Source organism: Sciurus vulgaris (genome assembly GCF_902686455.1).
Source record: "Sciurus vulgaris genome assembly, chromosome: X".
In the NCBI taxonomy this organism is placed as follows: Eukaryota; Metazoa; Chordata; class Mammalia; order Rodentia; family Sciuridae; genus Sciurus; species Sciurus vulgaris.
The window spans coordinates 130,874,950-130,898,428 of NC_136471.1; the positions used below are offsets into that span (position 1 = coordinate 130,874,950).

At 35.3% G+C, this 23,479-nt stretch overlaps 1 protein-coding gene across 7 annotated transcripts in view; it reads left to right on the forward strand.

Annotated features, from left to right (window-relative positions):
* Positions 1-23,479, forward strand: part of ARHGAP6 (Rho GTPase activating protein 6) — a 483,185-nt gene that overhangs the window by 257,951 nt on the left and 201,755 nt on the right. Inside the window, exon 2 of one of the 7 annotated variants that reach the window (XM_079123133.1) lies at positions 15,868-15,923. The exons of the other annotated variants lie outside the window; for them this stretch is intronic. Coding sequence (XP_078979259.1) covers positions 15,876-15,923 — 48 coding nt within the window. The 5' untranslated portion in view covers positions 15,868-15,875. The remainder of the gene's footprint in view (positions 1-15,867; positions 15,924-23,479) is intronic. 7 annotated transcript variants of the gene reach the window in all.

A 23,479-nucleotide genomic window follows, 5' to 3' on the forward strand; every position in this document is an offset into this window, starting at 1 on the left:
TGATTGATGTCATTTACATAGAAGAGGCTTTGGCCTAGACCTCAGAGTAGCTTTAGCTAAAAGGAAATGGGGTATCTAATAAAAATGTGGAGTTTACAAATCCAGATACAAAAAAATTATTGTTGCTAATAATGTGACTAGAGATGGCACACCCACTTCTCCGTTTAGGTTCACTTCTAACAGATAAATCCAAGTGAAACTTGATGTCAATATAAGGTGCTTTGGCCTCATTTGTTTTGACTTTCATTATAGGTATGTATTCATTTTTTGTTGCTGTTGGTCTCATTTATACTTTGATTTATTTGAGTTATATCTCAGTGACTCTTTTGTATTTAAAAACAGTTTAATAAACACACATACTATGTTCAGACTGCTGAACATAAATGCTGGTGATATTTATTCTTGGTATATACTGGGAAGCTACATCTTTTGTTCTGAGATCACAAATTTGTATTATTTGAGGCTTTACCTAAAACCAAACATGTGCTCACTGTACATAATATGTGGCTATAGAAAAAAATATAAAGAGTGAAATTGTAATAAGAACAATTTCTGAGTATATGGCGTAATCCATATAGTATATGTAATCTCGCCTTATTTTATCTGGCCATTAAGGGAAATCAGCCTGTAGATCATCATGTAAAGAGCCAGTTTTGACAAATACAACTATGAGGTTTTTTCAATAATCAGGATTGAACCCAGGCCCTCACACATGCTAGGCAAGTGCTCCCACTGAACTACATCTTTAGCCAGCTCTATGAAATTTTATCTGCACACAAAAGCATTTTCTATATAACAATTGTTCATTTAATATTTCATTAACAATATCCTCCTTTATAGCTGTCTATTTATTTATTTATCAAAACCTCATCAGAGGCTTTGAAAGATATTTTTGAGAATTATCAGGATGCCTAAGTTTTCTCTAACTTTAAAATTTTAATATGTAAGTGAAGAAAGGCTTCATACTTTCCTCCTGAGGTTAAAGTAATTTTTAAATTAGCTATTAATATAAATTGCTTAGTCCAGGATCTGTCATACAGTAGTTTGATTAAGTTAAAATTTCCATCGTTACCACCATCACTGTCCAGACCAACTACAAATTGTCATCACTGCCACTATCACCACCACCAATCTCATCATCATTGCCATTGTTTAATAGTTGGTTTAAGGAAGCTAAAGGGAGCCAAATGGACATTACTCTCTATACTGTCAAATCAACTTTTCCTATTCTCCTCGTAATAAATCTATTGGTCCCTGGCCATGTACTTTTCTTGTCCCTAAATTTCAGATTTTATCTCATATAACATTAATTTTTATTTGTCTTATTCCTAATGCTTCATCTTAAATGTAAAGAAAGAAAGAACACAATGACACAGTTAAATTTGTCATCTCTTGTATTCCAGGATCAAAAATAGTTGTTACTGCACTCTTTGGAATAAAAAAACTAAAAAGAACTTTGTATACAGAAGTGGCTCGTACAGTCTTTGCTCCTGATTTCACGCCAGCTGGTATTTTTATCCTGTTAGGAAGTAACTAAATGGTTTGTTCAACTCTGATCAGCCAGTCTCTGTATCTCCTGTCTGACAAATGCAAGGGACTGTGTGAGAAAGTTCTGTACTCCCTCTGGTGGCAAAATGAAAAAGTAACAATAATGCTCCTTATGAGAGGCTATTGGTAAAAGATATGAGATAAATGCTGCCTGAACCTTTCAGCCAGTTTCTTGTGAAATTTCTCAACCTCTTTGGTTGCTTTTGTTCTCTGGAAAACAACTTATTCTTATCTGTTATGGCCGTTGGGATGGAAGAGATTTGAGAAACTGGCATAACATGTTGCTTCAGAGACAACCTGAAACATTTATGTCTCGAATCAAGATTATTTCAGGATCATAATAATATATTCAGCATATTAGTCATGCTAAATTAGTCATGGAACTAATTTTGTAGTCTTATGGCCATAGAAATAAATATTTGGTTTGTTTTATTGTTATTGCCTTTAAACTGAATAAAGGCTAGAATTCTAGATATAATAATACACATACTTTAATTTCTCCAACTCAGCAGACAGAAAGTTACCCTTCTATGGTAAAGAGAGTTTGGAGGATATTGACTTCAAAGCCCCCTGATTCCTTCTTTCATACACAAGTGGAAGAATCTCTGCTCTAAACCACCAGGCAGTTCAGTGTTTGATTGAGCTGGACACAATTGCATGGTTTCCTCATCACTTTCCACTGTTCCATTGTCGAATTGAAGTTTCTCTTTGGGCATCCAAAAGGGGAAAGTCTGGCGTATACTAGGAACAAGTGTGACTCATAGGGAAATCAGTGCAATTACAAATCCAGGAACCACGCCCAGCTGAAAATCAAGGAAGGCTCTTTTTCTCTTGTTTTCTCTACCTAAGTAGGGAAGTGTTAGAGATTTAGTCCAGGCTCAAAAAATGTGACTATACATAAAGCTTTAGTTTGCAGTTTGATTCTCCAAAATTAAACTTAATGTTGAATGTTTCAATTCAATATAAAACCCCTTTTGGAAAGGATAGAGTCACATAAAGTTAAATTGCAAATTATGTTGAGTTTCTGCCTTATTGACAGTTCTCAAATAGGCTATTTTATTTCTGCAGTTTTCTGATTGAAAATATGTTCTGGGAAGACAGTGGAGTAGTTATTTTTATCTGGGTCTTTCTTCAAAAACTGCTTGTCACTTGGTATTTTATGTGATATTTATGGGGCACATATTATGGGCAAGGATGCATTGTAAAGATAAAAATGCCAGACAGAATGTCTGTGTTCAGGTAGTTTGTAATGTGATGCAACACTGTTCTCTGACAAATGTCTTTAAAAACACTGCTTGAACGTTAAAAAAAAGAAGATATTTTGAAATTTTGGACAAAAAAAATCCCCTAACTTTGAGTCATTATGTATTGATAGTTTCCTTTGACTTCAGAAGTCTAAACTTTTTGTAAAACACAAAGGAATTTTATAACTTATCTGATTTCCTTCACCATCTATATTATTGTTAGGGAAAAAAGTGTTCTTCTAGATTATTCCACATAAAGTTGGCTGCATTAAAATCATACAGGACAGTATACAAATTGCCTGATCTACTCTACTGGGACCTAGATTCATTAGGATGCTCAGAAACCACATTTAAAAAAGCAACCGAGTTTAGGAAAAGCATTAATAATTTCTTAGTATGAGGAAATCAAACTCATGCATCTTAGTTATGGTTTCATTATTTTGATGGCAGAATATTTACTCTATTTTATTTTGTTAAGTGATCAAAAATATAAATCAGTAAGCCCATAGACTAACATATATGTAGAAATTCAACAAGAATTTAAGCAATTCATTCATCAAGTCACTCATATCACCTCTATGCATGGTGCTATGACTCTGGCAGGTCAAAAAAATAAAAGACTGAACATGTTGTAGGCTCAGAATTTGGAGCTAGGAACATCACTGGTGAATTCAATCTTCAATCATCATCCAATCATTAGTCGGTTCTTTGGAAACCCAGGAAATTAATGCACAAGTTTTCCTGACAATTAAAGTTCTATTCTTTAAGCCTGACTTCCACCTTTTGGAAAATTATTAGCGTAAAAATCTAAAAGTGTATGAAGTACCAATTTAAGAGATATGAATTGCATATTCACCCCAGGACTGGGTACAGCCAAGACTATGTCACATTCTTCTGGCCTTTGACGGGAATACCTTCTGGGGATGAGCCTGGTCTCTGAGCCCTACAGATTATATGATAGAATTTGTTCGGGGTGAATGCAAGGATGCAGGAACCAGGACATGCTTCCCTAGCTTCTAAACACAGAAGCCTTAGAAAAGTTGGTCTCTATTCTCAATGCATCTGCGTCTACACTGTGGAAATTCTGTTGTGATAGGGAGGCCTCCAGAAAACCAAGAAGTATGTAGGAATATTTGCCTAGTTCCAAATTACTTCAGACTTACTTTATTTTCCTCCCACATCCATCACAGTCCATCTCACAATTTCTACTGCTTGTCTCTAACTGAAGACAGAATTTATGACTGCCACAGGAAACCAGATAACCAAGCTCATTAAGTAACCTTAGTTATAAACACAATATGAAGCCCATCAACTGTGGCCAGAAGGGGTCTCAGAACTTCCCTATCTTGAGAAGAAAGTTCATGAGAAAGCTGTAGGGTTACTCCTGGATTGAAGATTACATCCAGATAGTTCAAGCCACTAAACAAAAGACAAATTAATAAATGGAGGCATTTCTGTCATAAATTTTAAGGGTTTGAAGATATAAATATTGTCATTTGTTGTTAAAGGATTTTATTAAATTTAAGGACAAATATTTTTATTTCTGATATGAGTTCATAGAATTCCTCTCAAAACCTAATTTGTTTGCATATTGTTCCTTGTCATCTTTGAAGGTTTCCAGTAGACTCCCGTTTCTGGACTACTTTATATTTTTGTATGCCAAATGCGGTAGCACCCAAGAGACAATGCTAGGGAACCCAAGTGACAGAATAAAGATAAATGTGGAATATTCTCAAGAGCTTGTGGTCTGTCTTAGTTCATTGTTGCAACATGAAAACAACACTTTGAAAGGGGTTGGTAGGGGTATCATGGCATTGAAATAGAACTCTGTGATTTTTTTAACTTCTTACATGTTCAAAGGCTGCACGCCGTGTATAATGAAATTTGTCATGATCACTGTATTAAGAGTCATGGTTTTCAGGTCATTCCTATTCACATGGGACTTATTTTAAGAAATATAATCCATAGGAACTTGAATTTATTCAAAAGATAAAAAGACTTTTTTGTTTTTCTAAAAAGAGTGAGTATTTTTTAAAGGATGTGTTTTCCCTTCAGTTCTCAAGTTATTCACTAGAGATCAGCCATGCTTTTGTGTACTTTAAAAGGCAGGAAAAAGTAATGCTAATTCCTCAGCAATGATAATAGATCTGTGGTTAAGCTATGGTGTTTCTGAATATTATAACTTAAGGCAGGTAAGTTTGAGAATCAACATCAATAATTAATGTGAGGGAATCCAATGAATGCATCTTAGTTATGGTTTCATTTCAATGGCAGAATATTGACTATTTTATTCTTTTAATTGATCAAAAGTGTAAATCAGTGAACCTATAGGCCAATGAATAATGTAGACCCAGTGATTACTAGCAAGATTTACCTTGGACCAGGACTGTGGAGTTTACAGACTCTCCTTATATAACATTCATAATAACTCTTCCTACTTTGGGAGATGGGAAATGAAGGCATTTTAGAAACAGTTCATAGAAAGGAGATTTAAGGATTTACAGAAATCACACCATCTAGGAAGTGACAAAAAAGGAAGCCTTTGATTCATTTTTCATCCTCACTTTCTGGAACCTTCAAAACAAAAGGCATGCTTCAACATACTTTTAATCCTCAGACCAGTTTTTCTTGTCTTAAGGATTTCTGGTGTTTGCAATATTTTTCCTCAACATGATTTTACCAATGGTGGTTGAAGCTAAAGCAAGGCAAGGAATGGGAGATAACATGGATTTGGGGTTCCTGGGTGAATATAATTTAAAAGGAGGGTGAATTAGTGTAACGTGCGAAGGTGGAAACATGGAGGCAGAAAGGGGAATGTGGTGATAATAAGAGCTGTGACATAAGCAATTTTAATTAAGAACCAGGCACTGGGTTACAATCCTCAGATGCATCATCTAATTTACTATTCCTGTAGGACTTGGAGTTGGATTTACATAGCTTCATTTTCTAGACGAGAAAACTGCAAATCAAAGAGTTAAATGATTTGCCAAGTCAGTAACTAGTGATAAAGATAATGATGTTTGAAGTTCAGGTCCATCTGTGCCAAGAGTCTCTACTGTGTTGACCTCACAAGCCTTTTCCTGAAGCTTGTTGCAGATTCTGTTGGTGCACCACCAGTAGTCCTTCCACCTTAACTTCAGTGCCCTCCTGAACAACAGCCCCAGCACCTGTATTCCTTTGCCTGACGGCTTTCTTTTACTCCTAGAGCCTGCTTTGCCTCCTGCACCCTACGGGAGCATCCCTCAACCTAGAACTATGTAGAACTGTGTGTAAATATGCTAATGCCCTCACCTTCCATGTGGGATGAATATGAGGCACTAAACAGTGTATCATTTAAAGGAGCTAGGCCCAATGTCTGCTGTGTTTTCTCCCATTTTCTTTTCAGCTTTCTTCACATTTTGGTTCATAGTTATTTCATTCCTATATTTTTTAACTTAATGCTACACCTGCTCACACTTTTCAGATAAGGGGTTTTATCTTGGGAGCAAAGCTGCTACTGCCAAATACTCTGTATATACGGGGGAGCAGGGGTGATCCAAATGGCCCTGCTCTTCTAAATGCAATTCTTTCATTAACCCTACAATTATCTCATAGTCCATTTTTGTTCTTAGAATTGGTTGGCTGCATCATTGAAACCTTCTCCAAGTCTCCCTGTGAAAAAAACTGTGCATATCTCGTGATTCCAGTCATGATGTTTTGTACTGTGGTTTCATTTTCAAACGTATCCCATATTTTATCTTCTTGGAATTCCAAGTCCCGTGGTAGCACTCTTTTTGAAATGTTTTTTTTTTTCTGTCACTGAAGTTGATTCTTATGAAAGAAAGGAGGTAGATGCATGTGTCCAGTGTGTGATCTTTATTTGGAAACTCCTGTTTTCATTCCTCACTCATCCTATTCAGTTTGGTAATAATAATGGTAATAAGTTTTATCAACAATATTAGCCTTTCACTAACATTTTATCATTCTTTAAAAAATTTTTATGATCTGTAATCTTACTTTATTTTTTACTATGTCATACATTTAATCTAGAAAAGGGAGAGGCACTGTCTTTTTATTTTACCAAAGATTTAATGTAGCTTAAAGTTGTAATAGGATTCCTGGTTTTATCAAAAAGAAATTAACATTTTGGCCATATTTTTAAAATGTGAATCACAGGAAAAAATGACTATCATTAAACAGACTGCCTTGACTATAAATTCCCTTTTCATTCAGCTAGTTGACGGATAGATAAAATTGCATATACAAAATTATTTTTAATCTCATTTTATTGACATAAGAACATGATTGATCAGTAAAGAATAAAACAGTTTGCATGCAAATACTAACTCTACAAAACAAAGTTTTGTTCATTTGGTGAGTGTGTCTGGAAGAAAGGGAAAAGACACAAATGGTATGAAGATAGAGGTAAGGTTAAGAATGGCTTTTTCTTGGGAAAAGAGTGACTTTAATATAGAATCAATCTTTAAAACACAGTAAGAGATTGTTTTCCAAGGGATTTATGTGGGGTTGAAATTTTGCAGGTGAATTCTAATCTAGTGACAGAAACTGAAGAAATCCCAAGGAGGCTAAGTTCTATCAATATTATCTCTGGGCAAAAAGGCTTATTTACCAATAAGAGATGTTTTGTGTTTTCAGCATTGGGCTGCATCTCTCTGGGCCTTTATGCCTTTCTTCTATCTTTCTTTGACAGATTCCTGCTGGGAAAGGTTCTCATGTTTAAAATCCCAGGTGATTAGATTGGTCCCTCTTGGATAATCCAGGATACTTTCTCCCCAAGGTCCCTATATGTAGTTTCATCTGCAACCACACCTCACTGTGTTTGTGAGGGTATGTACAAGATCATCCCTTTATTTTCTCTCTCATGGTATGTATATCCTGTGTTGATTTTTCTCTTTTCATGTTATTGTCACTGTTTATCTTTTTTACCTTCTCTTTTTCCTTTGCTAACCATTTCTCTTCTTTTCTTCATTATTACAATTTTACTCCTTAGACTTTTGTTTGTATTTCTTACTCATTTGGCAGTGTAGGGCTGTTTTGAACTTCTTTATCTTCCTGCTCTTTTCTCTCTAATTTAATTTGCTTATCACTTTCTTTTGAGCCTACTTGAGCTCTATTTTTAACCAGCATTGACCCAATCTCTTTTCTGTCCTCTTCAGCTTCCTCTTCTAACCCTTGCTCTCATCCAGAATTCTTATCTCCTTGCACACACATTGTTTAGCTTTTGTGGCTCCTTCAGTCCTGACTATGTAGTTAATATTTTGGCAGAGGGCATCTGGGGAAGGAGACATAGCAGAGAAAAGCCACTGGTGCTGAGAATAACAGCCATACTTATGTGGGTCTGCCTGGGAATGCCCCATGTTCTGTAGCCAAGATTGAGCTGACTGGAGCTCCTGCTAAAACTCTTAGGGGAACCTTAAAAGACAAAAGGTACATACATGGTCATTGATCACACAATGTAAATATATAGGTATGTTTAATTTCAAGAGTCAGAAAAAAACTTGGAGTGATCTAAATTATTTAATATGAATGAAATTTTTGTTGCAAATTCTCTGACACAGTAACAATGGTAACAACAAACAGGCCATTAAAATATAAACATTCTATGGACTGAGGCTCTAGCTCAGTGGTAGAACACTTGCCTAGCATGTGTGAGCCACTGGATTTGATTCTCAGCACCACATAAAAATAAGCAAATATAACAAAGGCATTCTGTCAATATTACAACTACCAAATTTTTTTTAAAAAATATAAACATTCCACATCATTGCTGCTTCAGTTTATGTTTATTTTGTGGTTCTAATAAAGAGAGCATTTTGTCACAATTTTCATTTGTGGACATTGTTCCTGAATTTTGATATATGTATATTACAGAGAATAAGTTTATTTTTAATGAGGTGGCATTATATGTATATAAATCAGATTCTTGTATTTTTTAGGCTACAGACTTAATCTATTCAGAATAGGATCTAAATCATGCATTTTAAAATGTTTTTGTTCTTTTTAAATATACATGAGTAGAGTTTACATTGACATAGTATGCATACAGAGAATACCTTACTTTAATTATGATCCCATTCTTGTGGTCGTACATGATGTGGAGTTTCAATGTTGGTGTATTCATATGCGAACATAAGTTATGTCCAAGTCTTTCTACTGTCTTTCCTTATCTCCAAAGAAATACACCATGCAGAAAATTTTGCATCTGTTTTTTGAAGTTCCCTATTCATAAATTCATCTTAATAGTATTTGCTGAGCATATATAAAATTAACAAAACAAAGGTACTTTTTTTAGGCATTATTGCTACGTCAGTGAGTAAAAGAGTTAAACACTTCCTTTAAAGAGAGTACTCTGTAAAAGAGTGGAATCAGGCAAACCAATAAATACATAATATGTCAGATGGGAATAAATAAGGGGATATAATGATGGTTGGGAAAGCCTTTTCAGAAAGTGACATTTAATCAGAGCTGGAACTTAAGGGGGCAGCTGATATTTAAAGGATGAGTCACCCATTGTTAACAGCTTGCTATCACTTAATTTCCTGTGTGGGAAGTCAATTTTAGATAGTCAGACAAAGCACTTTTTGTCTGTTAATGTGAAGAACAGGTTTTAGTTTGAATTCTTATACATAGCCATGAGAAATTAGCACATTCCTAAGAAGACATATTCTTTCAGATTTATTTGGTTTTCCAATTTGATTAAGCAAGAATTGGACTATCCATTGAAATATCTCCAAAGGGGATATTGGATAGCCCACTTCTGGAGAATTAAGATATGAAATGGCTGCAGATTGATTTTGAAAAGCAAATTATAAAAAGGTATCACTTAGCTGGGCGTGAAGGGCACATGCCTGTAATTCCAGCACTTCGGTAGGTTGGGACAGGAGGATCACAAGTTCAAAGCCGGTTTCAGCACCAGTGAGGCCCTAAGCAAATAAGTGAGATCCTGTCTCTAAATAAAAACACAAAAAAGGGCTGAGGATGTGGTTCAGTAGTTAAGTTTCCCTGAGTTCAATCCCCAGTATAAAAAATAAATAAATAAAATGTGAAGACACAATTTCTTTATGTTACTTACATTCTTGAAATGAAGGACTTCTCTTTTCCAAGTGCACAGAGTCAATGATTTTACTTTCAAAAGTTAGGAAGGTCTTAGGTCAAATTTTATCCCATGTGCTTAACACATCTGGATATGTATTGCTACAATTTGCTTTTCTCTCTCCATCTTTGTTTAACTTTATTATGAACTTGAATGGTCTGTTGATGGTTCTGTTTTGTTTTGCTTTTATAGAATAGAGAAAACAAGAGTTCCTACTTTACAATTTACTTACCAAGCAGTAAATTGATGTGCTGTTATCTTACCTACTGATATCTGTGTATCCTGGATTTGAGGATTGGCTATCACGACTCATTTAAAGTTCAGTACTGAATGGCAGAGGTTTAGCATCCAAATTAAGTAAATACACACACACACACACACACACACATATTCACAGAGTAGTGAAAAATGTTAGAAAACATTCATACTAAAAATTAGGAATTATTGAAACCTTTAGTTTCATGTTTAGGAATTAGTATGAATAACTTTCCTTTCAAGATTTACATATGATTAATGTTCCTTGAGTAATTTTTGTACACAATAAAGAAGGAAGGAAGAAAGCAATATTATTTGTCTTGGCATTTGAATTTCCAAAGTCTTTTCTTTATCTTCATCATTGGAATTGTAAACCATTTTCCTGATTAAGTTATTAATAATTTCCTATTAAGATGCACATAGATTGAAGAATTTGAGATCAATATTCTAAAGTACACATGAAGAGTTGTTGAAAATAGTAATTCTTTATCAGTATCTACTTGTTATGCAGTTAATCACTGACTCAATAATCAAAAAGTATTTATAGTGAGAAAAAATGTATAGTTTTATGTACTGGTATGTGGGAACAATTGATAAACATAAATATTCAATATGTACTTCATTTTTAAAGAAAATATAGAAAATATAATTTTGTTGAATTTTCTATCTGATTATAATAACATACATAAATAATTTAATAAAACTATGGCAGATACTCCTTTGAAAAGAGAAGTTTCTATATTCAGAAAGTAGCTTGGATGTAAATTGCAAAACTATTCATGACAGATAGTTTCATTTCCCCTTTTGTTTTATTAAATGTAAATAATTACATCTAAAATCAACTAAAGCAGGACAAAAGGATAACCCTCTTCTCAATTTAAATATAATTTTCCCTTATTGGCTTAAGGTCCTCAAATAATTATACATATACACTGTTTAAATTTAATGAAATACATGAAATCTAAATTAAGATGATGATACAGTTTTACACAGTCATTCCCAATGGTACAGCAAAGTCTTTTGGATCAACTCATCTATTCCTAATTATTATGTCACATGTTCATAAACTTAGGATGTGAACTTAAGCTCAAGTACTACTATTTTGCAATATGCTTGTAGAAGTGACCAGTATTGAATATCTATGTTTTCTTATTATCAGTCTTTTCCCACTTAAATTCCAATATATAAAACTAGTCATCTTTATTACAAATACTACTTCATTAATTTGTTAATGATTATCATATACCAAAGGGATATATGTATAGGAAATTTTAGTAAAAGCCTTTTCATGCTAGCTTCTTCTTGCCCTTATTATGGATTATAATTTTAAATTATTAAAGATATCTATGAATTATTCGAAATAAATCAATTAAATATCAATACATGCTTAACCGAAGGGTTGTTTTATTTTGTTTTGGTTGGAAATTTTTTGTAACATAATATTTTAGTTAATTGGTACCAGATAGTAAATATTTTAGGCTTTATTGACCATATGGTCTCTATCACAACTCTGTCATTTGAGCACAAAAACAGACATAGATAATATATAATGAATGTGTGTGACTGGTTCCAGTACAATTTTCTTCACAGTAGAGGGAGATGGGCTGAATTGGATCTGGATTTTGGTCTGGGTTGTAATTGCTTGACCTCTGGGTTAGAGAATAAATAGTTTTATGCTTTTAGAATCAATTTGGTGAGAGAAACACTTGAAAGTTAATTTTAGTACTGCCTATGTCCTGTCTTCCTGTTCTCCAGAAAACAGACATGACTCCCATCATATAATGGAAATGTGGTTGGAATTTCTTTCCCTGTCTGCCTGGAAATCTTTTAAAGAAATTTTGAGATTTATCCACCAAATGAAATCTGTCAGTGTTAAGTGCAAACCTGCTAGAAAAAAATAAATAATTCTTCCTACCTATTTTCCCAATAGAAAGTCCCTCTTTCTCAGTCATTGGGACAGTTGGGCTGATCTTTGTTTCAAATAAATATTCAAGTATAGACATACTTTGCAAATGACTTGCCCTCTAGATGCCAAGTAGAGTTAACTCATGGTGGAATCATTATTAGTCTGTAGATTGCTGTGGGCCTTAAGAAACATGGTAGTTATGTGAACTCTCATTTGGGAGAGTCATTTTTTTTTATGTTCTTCATACCACAGGTGCTATGGTCCAAGCAGGAGTTTAAATAGTAGTCAAAGAATTTGTAAATGGAAAATTATAGTCTCCAGTGAGCTTTAAATTATGAGATGAACATATAGCATGTTGCCATTTCAAACTCAACATCCAATTTTTTTTTGATACCAGGGATTGAACTCAGGAGCACTTGACCACTAAGCCACATCCCAGCCCTATTTTGTATTTTATTAGAAACAGGGTCTCACTGAGTTGCTTAGTGCCTTGCTTTTGCTGAGGCTGGCTTTGAACTCAAGATCCTCCTGCCTCAGTCTCCTGAGCCAATGGGATTACAGGCATGCGCCACCACACCCAGTTTAACATCCAATTTTATAATTACAAAATAGTGATTAATTTTATAGTAAGAAAATTGTGCAAGTTTCTGATTTCACTATTCTCTTACTATTGTTAACTATACCGGAGAGAGGACACAGAACCTACATTAGGATTGACATTAGAGGAAAGAAAAATGTTTACACCTGCAAAGGACATTAAAGATAAGGAAGAGGATAACAGTTTTAATAACTACAAAAATGATTTTTACCCCAGAGATTTAACTAGGAAGTTATTGTTTACAAAATGCTATTTCAGTCCTATCACTTTATATAAATTACTACAAAGGTTTCAATAATGTGACTTCTAAATACTAATGGAAAGAAAGTGAAACTGAAATACTTGGAATTCTGCTACCTGATACCCAGTTAGGAATAAGAGGACACAAAGTTTACAGCAGAACCTAGCTTGAAGAATTTGTTCTTCCTGTTTTTTAAAATATTCATCCTATTTCTTCTGCTGTTAATACTTGGTTTTAGAATAATACACACAGTTGAGTTGCTTCTAATTGCCACTACTGACACATGCAAAGTTAAGAGAGGCAGCCTTGACCCAGAGGTTAATTACATGACAATTAAACATTTATGAGCTAGAGTTCATCAACACCTTTCAACCAAAAAGCTTGTTCTTGCCTTTCTGTGGATCTCTCTGTTATGGTGTGGATGCAAGGTGTCCCCCAAAAGCTCATGTGTGACAAAATGTGAGAAGGTTCAGAGGAGAAATGATTGGGTTGTGAGAGTCTTGATCCAATCAGTGATTTAATCCCCTGATAGGGATTAACTGAGTGGTAATTGAAGTGGTGGGGAGTGGATGGAGGAGGTGGGAATTGTGGCATGGATTTGGGTATATATTTGTGTCTGGCCAGTGGAGTCTCTCTCTCTGCTTTCTGATCACCATGATGTGAGCTACTTCCCTCCACACTCTTCTGCCATCATGTTCAGCCTTGCCTCATAAAAATGGAACTAGGCTTCTATGGATTAAGACCTTTGAAACTGTGAACCCTCAAATAAACTTTTCCTCCTGTACAATTGTGCTGGTTGGGTCTATTAGTCACAGCAGTGAAAAAGCTGACTAAAACACTCTCCAAAATTTCTACATGTACCTAAAACCTTGATGATTTTTGCATACTTTAATGCCATTTTTAAGGCACTCTTCAAAATATGGCTCTACTCATTATTCTCTGATGGTTATCTAAATAAGTACCCTTTGATGTTACGCTTTGAAGAAAATGGGGGCAATGGCAGGGAAGTGCTAAGTAGTGCCAACAAGGGAAGAATTCAAAGTGCACTTTGATGGCTGTGATGATGACAATTTCAACTACCAGCATTGTTGAACATTTGCAATGGGTGAGAACAGTACTGTTTTATATTTATTATCTCATTTATCCCTCGCATCATTCATTTGAGATAAATTTCATTCTTTCTCTCTCATGTGAGAAAACTGAGCATTAGAGAGACCAATACTTTGTTAAAGGTAACACAAACAATATATGAGGAAGATAAGATTTGACCTCAATGCAGTGACTTCCAAAGAGTATATATGCTCTTGATTACTAAGTGATACTATATCATAATATCTGAAATCTAAGACAGAGCTAACTAGGAAAATTTGTAGGCTCTTGCTACTCAATGTTTGGTACTCAGATGGGTAGAATCAATATCCTCATTCCAGACCCACTGAATAGCAAATGAGTTTTTCACAACAAGTCCAAGTGATACATAACCACATTAAAATTTGGAAAGCACAGTCCTAGGCTTTTCTTAGACAACCCCAACCTAGTAGTGTAAAGGCCCATGAAAACATTTTTTCATCTGGAAAGATACTAAGAAACAAAACAAAGAGAAACTGCCATCATGTCCTGTGTGCAAGGAAGTTTTCATCTTCTCCTGAAATGTACATATGGAGCATTATAGAGGAGCTTAGGGGAGCTCAAGTGAATAGTATATGTTGGGGCATTTACACAGAGATACCTTTGAAAGGGAAGTAGTCACCAGAAATAATTACCCCAGGACATTAGTCATAAATTGGAATGGCATTAATCAAGCTGTGACATGGTCATGCAATAGATCTTAACAGGATTAGATGATACCCTTTAAACTTGACAATAGCAATATAGATTAAGTATATCTTATCTAACAAGAAGTGCTTCAGATTTGAAAGTGTTTCTGATCTTAGAATATTTGCAAACTGTCAATTGATCATCCTTAATCAGCAAATATGAAATCCAAAACACATTTAAACACATTTAAATCTAAATGTGTTAAAAAAAAGTTTCAAATTTTAGAGCATCTTCGATTTTAGATTTTCCAATAAGAACTGTTCAACCTGTTAGCTAACACTATTACAGAGTAAAAGTTAACAATATGGAAGTTATAAATTGCAAGTATCTCATTTCTATTTGTATCTCGTATCTTCAGAAGTAATGTAATCTAATATTTTAAATTTACAAATTTTAAAGCAAGTTTTCGAAAACCCATGGAAGATGAATTCAGATATGGTAACTAAGGCAGGCTGGGAAGTTAGTATTGAAGAGGGGATAAAATGGTATTTTAGATGATAACAAAATAAATTTGCCCTCCCTGATATGGTACCTGGATCTTCCAACAGATATGGAATCCTAGGTCAAATGGGCATTATGAAAATTAGGACACATGTAAGCTTTGGAGTTCATAATCCTTTGTGGTTTTTAGAATAAAAAGTATTTATCCTAGGGCTTTGTAGACCCTGAGCTGTACCTCGTAAATGAAAAGTACAACGTGTGCATCTTCCATGCTGAAAAATAAACAGCAACCTCACCCTTTGTAAACAGTAATGCAATATGCTTAGCAAGATTTACAGATGTATCCGTTTAGATAAACAGTGAGAATACTTATTAATAATTAGTCCTTATACAAGACCCATGGCAATCTATACTGAACAAGAAATTATTTTATGACCACCACCCTTTCTCCAGTGCCCCAAACTGACTCTAGCACATAGTAGGAGGTGTGTTAAAATTTGTGGGATGAGTCAATGAATCAGATGGCATTTCAGGGTTTTTGAAAGAGGAATGTATTATAGTAGTTCCTGTTTTGGTTCTTTTTGCAGAGTGCAGAATTGCTCCAAGGTAGTTCAACATAGATAGTTCCAGGTCAGTGCAGGAAACCAGGAAGGAGAGGGCAAGGTTCGACCTTGTGGCTTTGCCAACCGACCATTCTATTCTGGCTTTGTTTCCTTCATCTAGAGAAGCAGATGTGCCTGCCTGATAGGGCAGATGCCTGGAAGCTCCATATCCTGGAGGTAACATCCTGGTCTTGCAATCTTCCTGGGTGATTCATTAACCATCCTCAAGTACAGATCTGTCAATTCCAGAAGCTCAGCCCCATTGGTGCTCTAGTGATACAAGCAAATAACAATACTTAGCAAGTTATAGATGACCACATTGTTGTTGCATATTTGTGAGGTTAAAAGAAGCTCATTTAAAACTTTAAATATTCTTTGTGATTGTTTGCTCCATGTGAAAGTACTGGGCCAATTTGTCTTTGTAATGAAGCATTTATCACAAATGATTAAAAAATGAGCAACACATACCCCATTTCCTCCCATCTGGGAGATAGAATTGTCTCTTTTTTTCCCCAAAATTCCACGCAGTCCTGCTTCTTTGCAGTCCCTGCAAATAGTGTCACTTCACTCTCTCCTAGCTTCAAATGTGCTCTTATGCACTCAGTTATGTCCTCATGTTAAACCACTTCCTTGAGGAAAATTCTCCTGAAAACCAACTATATTTTACAGCTGTATTTCTATAATAATAGTTCACAAACTCATCCCTATCCACTCCTCAACCCTCTACTGACTGGTTTCCACCCTACCACTCTACTGAGTCTCCTTTTTCCAAGATTACAGGAGACCTCATTGCCAAATTCCAAAGAATGAGTCTTCACAGTATTTAACCTCTGCAACCTTTGAATCCAACTCTATTTCTTCCTGACACTCTCTTTTCCTCCTTTTCCCAAAACTCCTTTCTTTTTATTTCTCTTTTTACCTTTCTGAGCAACATGTGTTGATCTCTTTTGCAGGCATCTTATCCCTCATCTGCTCCTTAAATGTATTTCCATCTTAGGTGTCCTCTCTATTCACTGTAGATACATTCCTTTCCCCTGTCATCAATTCTGTGGTTTCACCTCCACTTTGTTTTAAGTTCTCTTCTGTGGCAAGGGAAAGAGACATACTTAGTTATTTCAAGCAAGAGAGATTCATTGTAAAGTTACAAGGGAAAGAATGTAAGAGGAGAAAAACATCTCAGTACTTGGAAAAACTGGAATGTCACTGCCTGCAAGACTCAAAAAGAACTTATCACTGCAAAATGTAACTGTTTAGCTATGCTAGACATTTACCAGACTGTAGACTCCACTTCTCTAACTTACTAAATCAATCCCCACTACTTTGCCCACTTCTCTCTAGTCTACTCTCAAATACCTTTTTTGTTCTTTCCTGTGTTTCATGGTTTCTGCCCATTTGTGCTATTTTCTGTCTCTTCATTTCTGCTTTCTCTTTGACTACCCATAGACCTTTTATTCTCTAACTTAAAATATTACTTTAGTTTTTATATTTGCCTACTATCTGCCTTCAGTGCCAACTGTAACTAGAATATGTATATATGTCTGAATTAATGGAGGAAGAAAAAATTTGAACCAGATTGACTCATTTTATCTTTGTAACCTTAGTAGCTATGCACAATGTAATAAATTCCAGTTATTGAGTAACTACTATGTATCTGCCATTATGTCATTTACACATTTTTAACCTTCACATACTCCCAAAAGAAGAGGTGTTAAGGATTGAATATTTGTATTCCCCACAAAAATTTCCATGTGGAAGTTCTACTCCAGTTGTGATGGTATTTGGAGGCATGGCCTTTGGGATGCAATTAGGTTTAGATGAATGCCTAAGGGTGGGACCATGATGGGATTAGAATTGTTGGAAGAAGCAATCAGAATTTGCCCTTTCTCTGCTATGTGAGGATACAGAAAAAAGGCAACCATCTGCACAGCATGAGGAGAAACCTCACCAGAACCAAGATATGCTGGCTCCCTTAATTCATACTTCTATCCTCTAGGACTATAAGAAATAAATGTCTGTTGTTTAAGTACCCAAGTCTGTATTATTTTGTTATGGCAGCCTCCTGAACTGTTCTAAAAGAGATGGTATTCCCTACTCTTTTCAATGTAATGAAAAATGTGCTTATCCCAAACTAAATTGTTTGCCCTGGATCACAGTGCCAATAAGTGGTGTGGTCAGCAGTAGAAAGCCATTATGTTGTTTTTTTGTAAAAAGTGTTTGAATATTTGAATAAATACAATGATTTTCTGCAATCATTTTACAGTGACAGGACAAATGGTAAATGAATAATTATCTTTTAATGATCATAAACATGATATATGTAATCAATTTTTATTTAGTTCTGTTTTCCTATTTGGAACTGGATGAGAATAACACATCATTATAGTCATATACATTACTTAATATTCCTAAGGCATATGTAATCAAAACATATTTTTATAATAGTGATTAGAGTAATAATTATTTGCTCTTTTAAGCTTCTAAAATTTTTACACAGACCAAGAGGCATAAATAATTGTTTTTAATTTGGAAGGCCTTTTGGACAGGTTAACTGAACTAGAAGACATTACAAAACAGTCCCCTCCCAAGGGAATTAAACAGCAGTGAAATTGCAATCAAATACAGCAAGAAGTCCAGTGTGGCAGAATATTTGGGTGGCAGGTCTTTTCTGCAGCAGGCTCTGTCCTGTTCTGTATGTTGTTAGCTTCACGCTTAGGCTGGTAACAAGAGGGTTTATCAGTTGCAGACCCTAAATTAAGCTGTGATAGTGACAAGAGGAAGAATATACGCCATTCCTTCCTGTTTCTCCTTCCTAGCAAAAGAATTCCAGAAACTTCTTTATATTTCATTGGCTACAATTGGGTCACAAGCTGTGGCAGTGACTGCTAGTGGCTTTACTTTATTCCTCACTCTCTTTGTCTACCTTTTGCTACAGCTAATTGTGGCGGTGTGACTAAATCCTCACAAGTGAGGCCTTCCTGTTGACTGAAGATAGATAATAGTGTCTGGAGCTTGAGGGGCAGCCTTGGAACTAAAACAGCCAAATAGTGAAAAAGTAAGCTCATAGAAGCCTCCTTCTCCCCAACAGGGAATTTCACTTGTATCTCATTTAAAACCACTGTTACTCTTATTTCTGTTCTTTTTCTAAATGTTATGCAACCAACCTTCATCTGATATGCATTTCCATTGGTAAAACATCTCTGACAAATGGAATGGATATCCCATAACTGACCACAAATACTGAGGATCTATCTTTGGAGCCAGAGTAGGTCATCTACCCTTGGTCACAGGGGGAAGACTGAATAACCAAATATTAGAACTTTGGGAGGAGAATAGAAGGGGAAATAATTGTTGGATAGGGAACTGACTGAGACTGCTAATGATATTAACTTTTCCAAGGTCACAGGCTAATTATGAGTGGAAAAGAAATTCCAAGTCAGGTTGTCTAAGTGCAGTAGACCTATCTTTATAAAATAAGCTAAGTCAACAATTTGTCATTGATATTATTAAGAAAATTCACCCATATCTGTGAGATGATACCCCCAACTGAATACATTAATTGCTTCATTAATTCTTTTTTTTAATAATGCATTTTTTTATTGTAAACAAATGGGATACATGTTGTTTCTCTGTTTGTACATGGCGTAAAGGCATACCATTTGTGTAATCATAAATTTACATAGAGTAATGTTGTTTGATTCATTCTGTTATTTTTTCCCTTCCCCCACCCCTCCCACCCCTCTTTTCCCTCTATACAGTCCTTCCTTCCTCCATACTTGCCCCCCTCCCTAACCCTAACTCTAACCCTAACACTAACCCTTCCCTCCCCCCATTATATGTCATCATCCAAAAATATGGAACACTTCACGAATTTGCGTGTCATCCTTGCGCAGGGGCCATGCTAATCTTCTCTGTATCGTTCCAATTTTAGTATATGTGCTGCCGAAGCGAGCACTCATTAATTCTTTCTAAGATATAAATGATCAAGAGGAGAGGGAAATGGAGAATCCTGTGTAATGAGATTGATCAAATTATGTTTTGTCCATGTATGAATATAGCTTAGTGAATCTCACTCTTATGTATAATTATAATGCACCAACAAAATAATTAAAAGATACAAATGTTCTGCAGCTATTTATACATTAGTGGGAATCTTCTTTTGAAAGGTAAACGTTATATTCATATGGGCAAATGTGAGTAGAGCAGAAGACCTCAAAGTTATAATTTGACTGTGAGATGTAATGTGAGAAAAAAAAATGCCTTACTAATAGTTGCCTGAGTTAAGTGTTGAAATTGCATGCATTTGCTTAGCATGTGCCAATCTAAAAAATAACACATAAGGCAACATGTCTATAGGTTTCCTTGTCAACACCACCCGGGTGCTGGCCCTATAAGTTTCACTTCCCGTGACATACTGTGACTCAATTAGAATATAGGGTACAGCACTTTGATTTCAAGGGTGACTGGAATCATTAGCTAATTGTAGAACTTAGAAGTCATTTCAAAAATGCAAACCAGTAGAGGAACGAACTTGTTGGAAAATTCTCTACTTCTATTTTATTTATGCAATTGTATTTTTCTTCTTTGAAAGATTTTCAAAGTGAGGTATGGAAAGGAAACAGTACATTTGTTATAGTTTAAATGTATTTTCATATAAAATTTACAAAGGCAATTATCATTCATGTGATTGAATGATAAAATGGCAATGGATTTGACAAAACAATTTTATTGATCCTGAAAGAAGCCAGAGAAAGGAGACAAATCTGAAGTTACAAGGTCTCTGAAAGAACATCTTAGATGACAATGGGGGGAATATTTTTTTAAGTGTGAAGCAAAAACAAAATAGAATTGCAGTTTTTAATTATGAGCATTCTAAGATGATTTAGAAATTTTGAATGCTTTGAAATATGGTGATAGAGAGTTTGGTACTGGCAACTTTTCAACAAACCTGGTGTTACAGTTTAAATAACATTTTAGAGGTTATATGGATAAAACTTATGAGCAAGACTTGGTTACCTTTAATCTTACTTTAAGTGCCATTTTCTAGATTAATTTGTTAATTATACATAATTTTCTCTTATTATCTAATGAAGTTACTTCTGACTTTTAAACTGAATAATTGTGCGTTCCTGAATGGAAAAAAAATGTTTGCCTAGAAAAAGTTATTTTTTCTGACATCACTAATCAGTTTGTTCCTTTTTTTGAGTAAGATGGGATTGACATGACTGAAGTTTACAATGAATGTGTGTGTGTGTGTGTGTGTGTGTGTGTGTAATATGCCCAATTGAGAGATTGTTCTCAGGCACTTATTTTAAGAAATCAATCTAAATCTGCTCTTACTTCATCTCACATTCCCCATGGGTGCTGGAATATTTTATCCTTGGGGATGATTAAGTAAGAAAGACATAATATGAAAGCTGAAGAATCATTCATTCCATACTCTGATATCCATGGCTTCTTGAGCCATTTTTAAGTAAATATGAAAATCCTTTACCTTCTACTGAACAAACTGACGTCATACTAGATGTACCTGCTTCAGCCTAGCCTTTGCTTTATTTGGACTGGTTAACGGTGGTATTTTTAGGGCTCTTAGACAGTGAATATACTTCCTCTCCTAGCAGATTGCAATCTGCTAATGTAATTACTCAGTATCTCCTCTGCTTCACTGTTAACTCGTGTGTGTGTGTGTGTGTGTGTGTGTGTGTGTGTGTGTATGTGTGTAAACTGTTTGAATATGTAGTTCAGCAGCTTGTACCAAACTACCTCTTTGCTCCTGGTGACAACAAGGAGCTTATGTACACCTAAGTTCCATGTATTCAGGAGTACTTTTGTGTAAGTCTCTTGATTTGAACATTGTTACTGAGATCCCAGGTTAATCTTGCTTAAAGCTCTTTCACTTCCTGTCCCATGGCTGAGCATCTCCATGCTTTAGCTGGTTGTCCTACAATTGTCTTTTATGATTGGGGAGGGCCAGTCCCAGACATGCATGAATGAGTAGAAAGTACTACAGTTAAGACACACAGGTGGAGCCTAGGCCATGACTGATCTTTACCAAGAAAAGACAGACATTTCTATATAGATGAAAACATATTTGCTTGAAGCATCATATGGTATAATGTGTGTGTGTGTGTGTGTGTGTGTGTGTGCATGCATGTGTTAGGGAGGGACCAATTGGCTTATGTATTAATTATGTCAGGAAAATATACCCATTATTTGCCATGGAGCAGGTAGCATGCTAAGTTTTAGACTCACTTTTTACTGTGCCAGAATTTACTGTGAAGATCACCTAAACATTTCCAGAAGGGAAAGACAAGGATTGATTTGTCAATGCCTGAGGTTCTCCCCAACTTGTGGCCTACAACCATGTTTGACAGTGAGTTGTTTGGGCCTCAGCAGGAATTTTCCCACAGAAAGGATGTTCTAAGTGGCAGGCTCCCAGGACCGCCCACAAATTCATTTAACCATAACAGAGCTGATGAGCACTGTCAGAGCTAGAGTTGGCTTCCAAGTGGGAAGTCAGCCTAGTATTAATAGCACAGTTCCAGCTGCACTGTAGGCCCAGTGGACTTCTGATGGGCCAGCCTGGGAACCAGGGCACTCTTTGTAACATTTATGGGAAGTGGATTCCTTGGTGAGAAATGGGCAGAGAATACTGCAGTGGCATGAGGACCATGACTTCACATTTCCCCCTTCTACTCTAGTCACGACCAACATGAATATCCAGTAGGAAAAGACCAAGGTGAATCCTAGGGGAATTCTCTTGCCTTCAAGTCTGGAGAGATCCTGCCCTGTTTCCAATCTGGTTGACTTGGGTCAGCTCTTCCCAGGTACAGGATATTTGTAAGTTGGGTGTTTCTAGGTCACCTGTGTTTAATTATTTGATATGAATGTTTATTGAACTATAGTTTATCCAGGAAAAATGCATCAGAGCTTAAGGTTTACTTTTATTTTAAAAATTTATTCATTTTGACTAATCTCTGTCTGATTATGCTCTTAGCTTCTTTAATGGTTTAAAGACATTTTTTAATGCAGATAAAAAGGGCATGCATGGTTGAGGTAAAACATCCCTTTCTCTGGTTAAAGGAGGAGGAAATGGGAGAAGTAGGCGGTACATTGTGTGTGTGCACATGATATGAATTTGCACCAAAGGACAGATGTGTTGTTCACACGAAGATATGCTTTTAGGACATAAAAATTGCATCTGTGGAGATTTTTTTCACTGATGTATTTGGAAATAGTTCAGACCAAATACTTTTGTAGGAAGTATTAGAATTAAAAGATTTTTCTCCTCCAGGAGCTCTTTGAATGATAATTTTAAAAGATGATCTATAGGATATTTTAGATGGCAGTCAGTAAATTATTTTTACTAAGCCCAAGTAAATTTCTCTGTAATGTAAATGCTGCATTAAATATCTTATGGATTGCATATGATACAAAGGAAAAATAATTTGTTTAGCAACTTAATTTTCCTCCTTTTTCATAATTTACAAGTTGTCAAATTCATTCAGTTTTTGGGCAGGTAGAAATGTGGGAATTTGTAAATGAATAACAAATTTAAAATGTAGATCAACTGAAATACATATGAAACCCTGCTGGATTTTTAGGTATCTTGATATTTCTAAATGACAACTCTCTTTTCTAGGATTCTATTTTGAGACATAGTTGCACACACAAAAGGAAGATTTTGGCACCAAAGTACATTCATCTTTAAACTATTGGACTTCTTCAATCCAAAC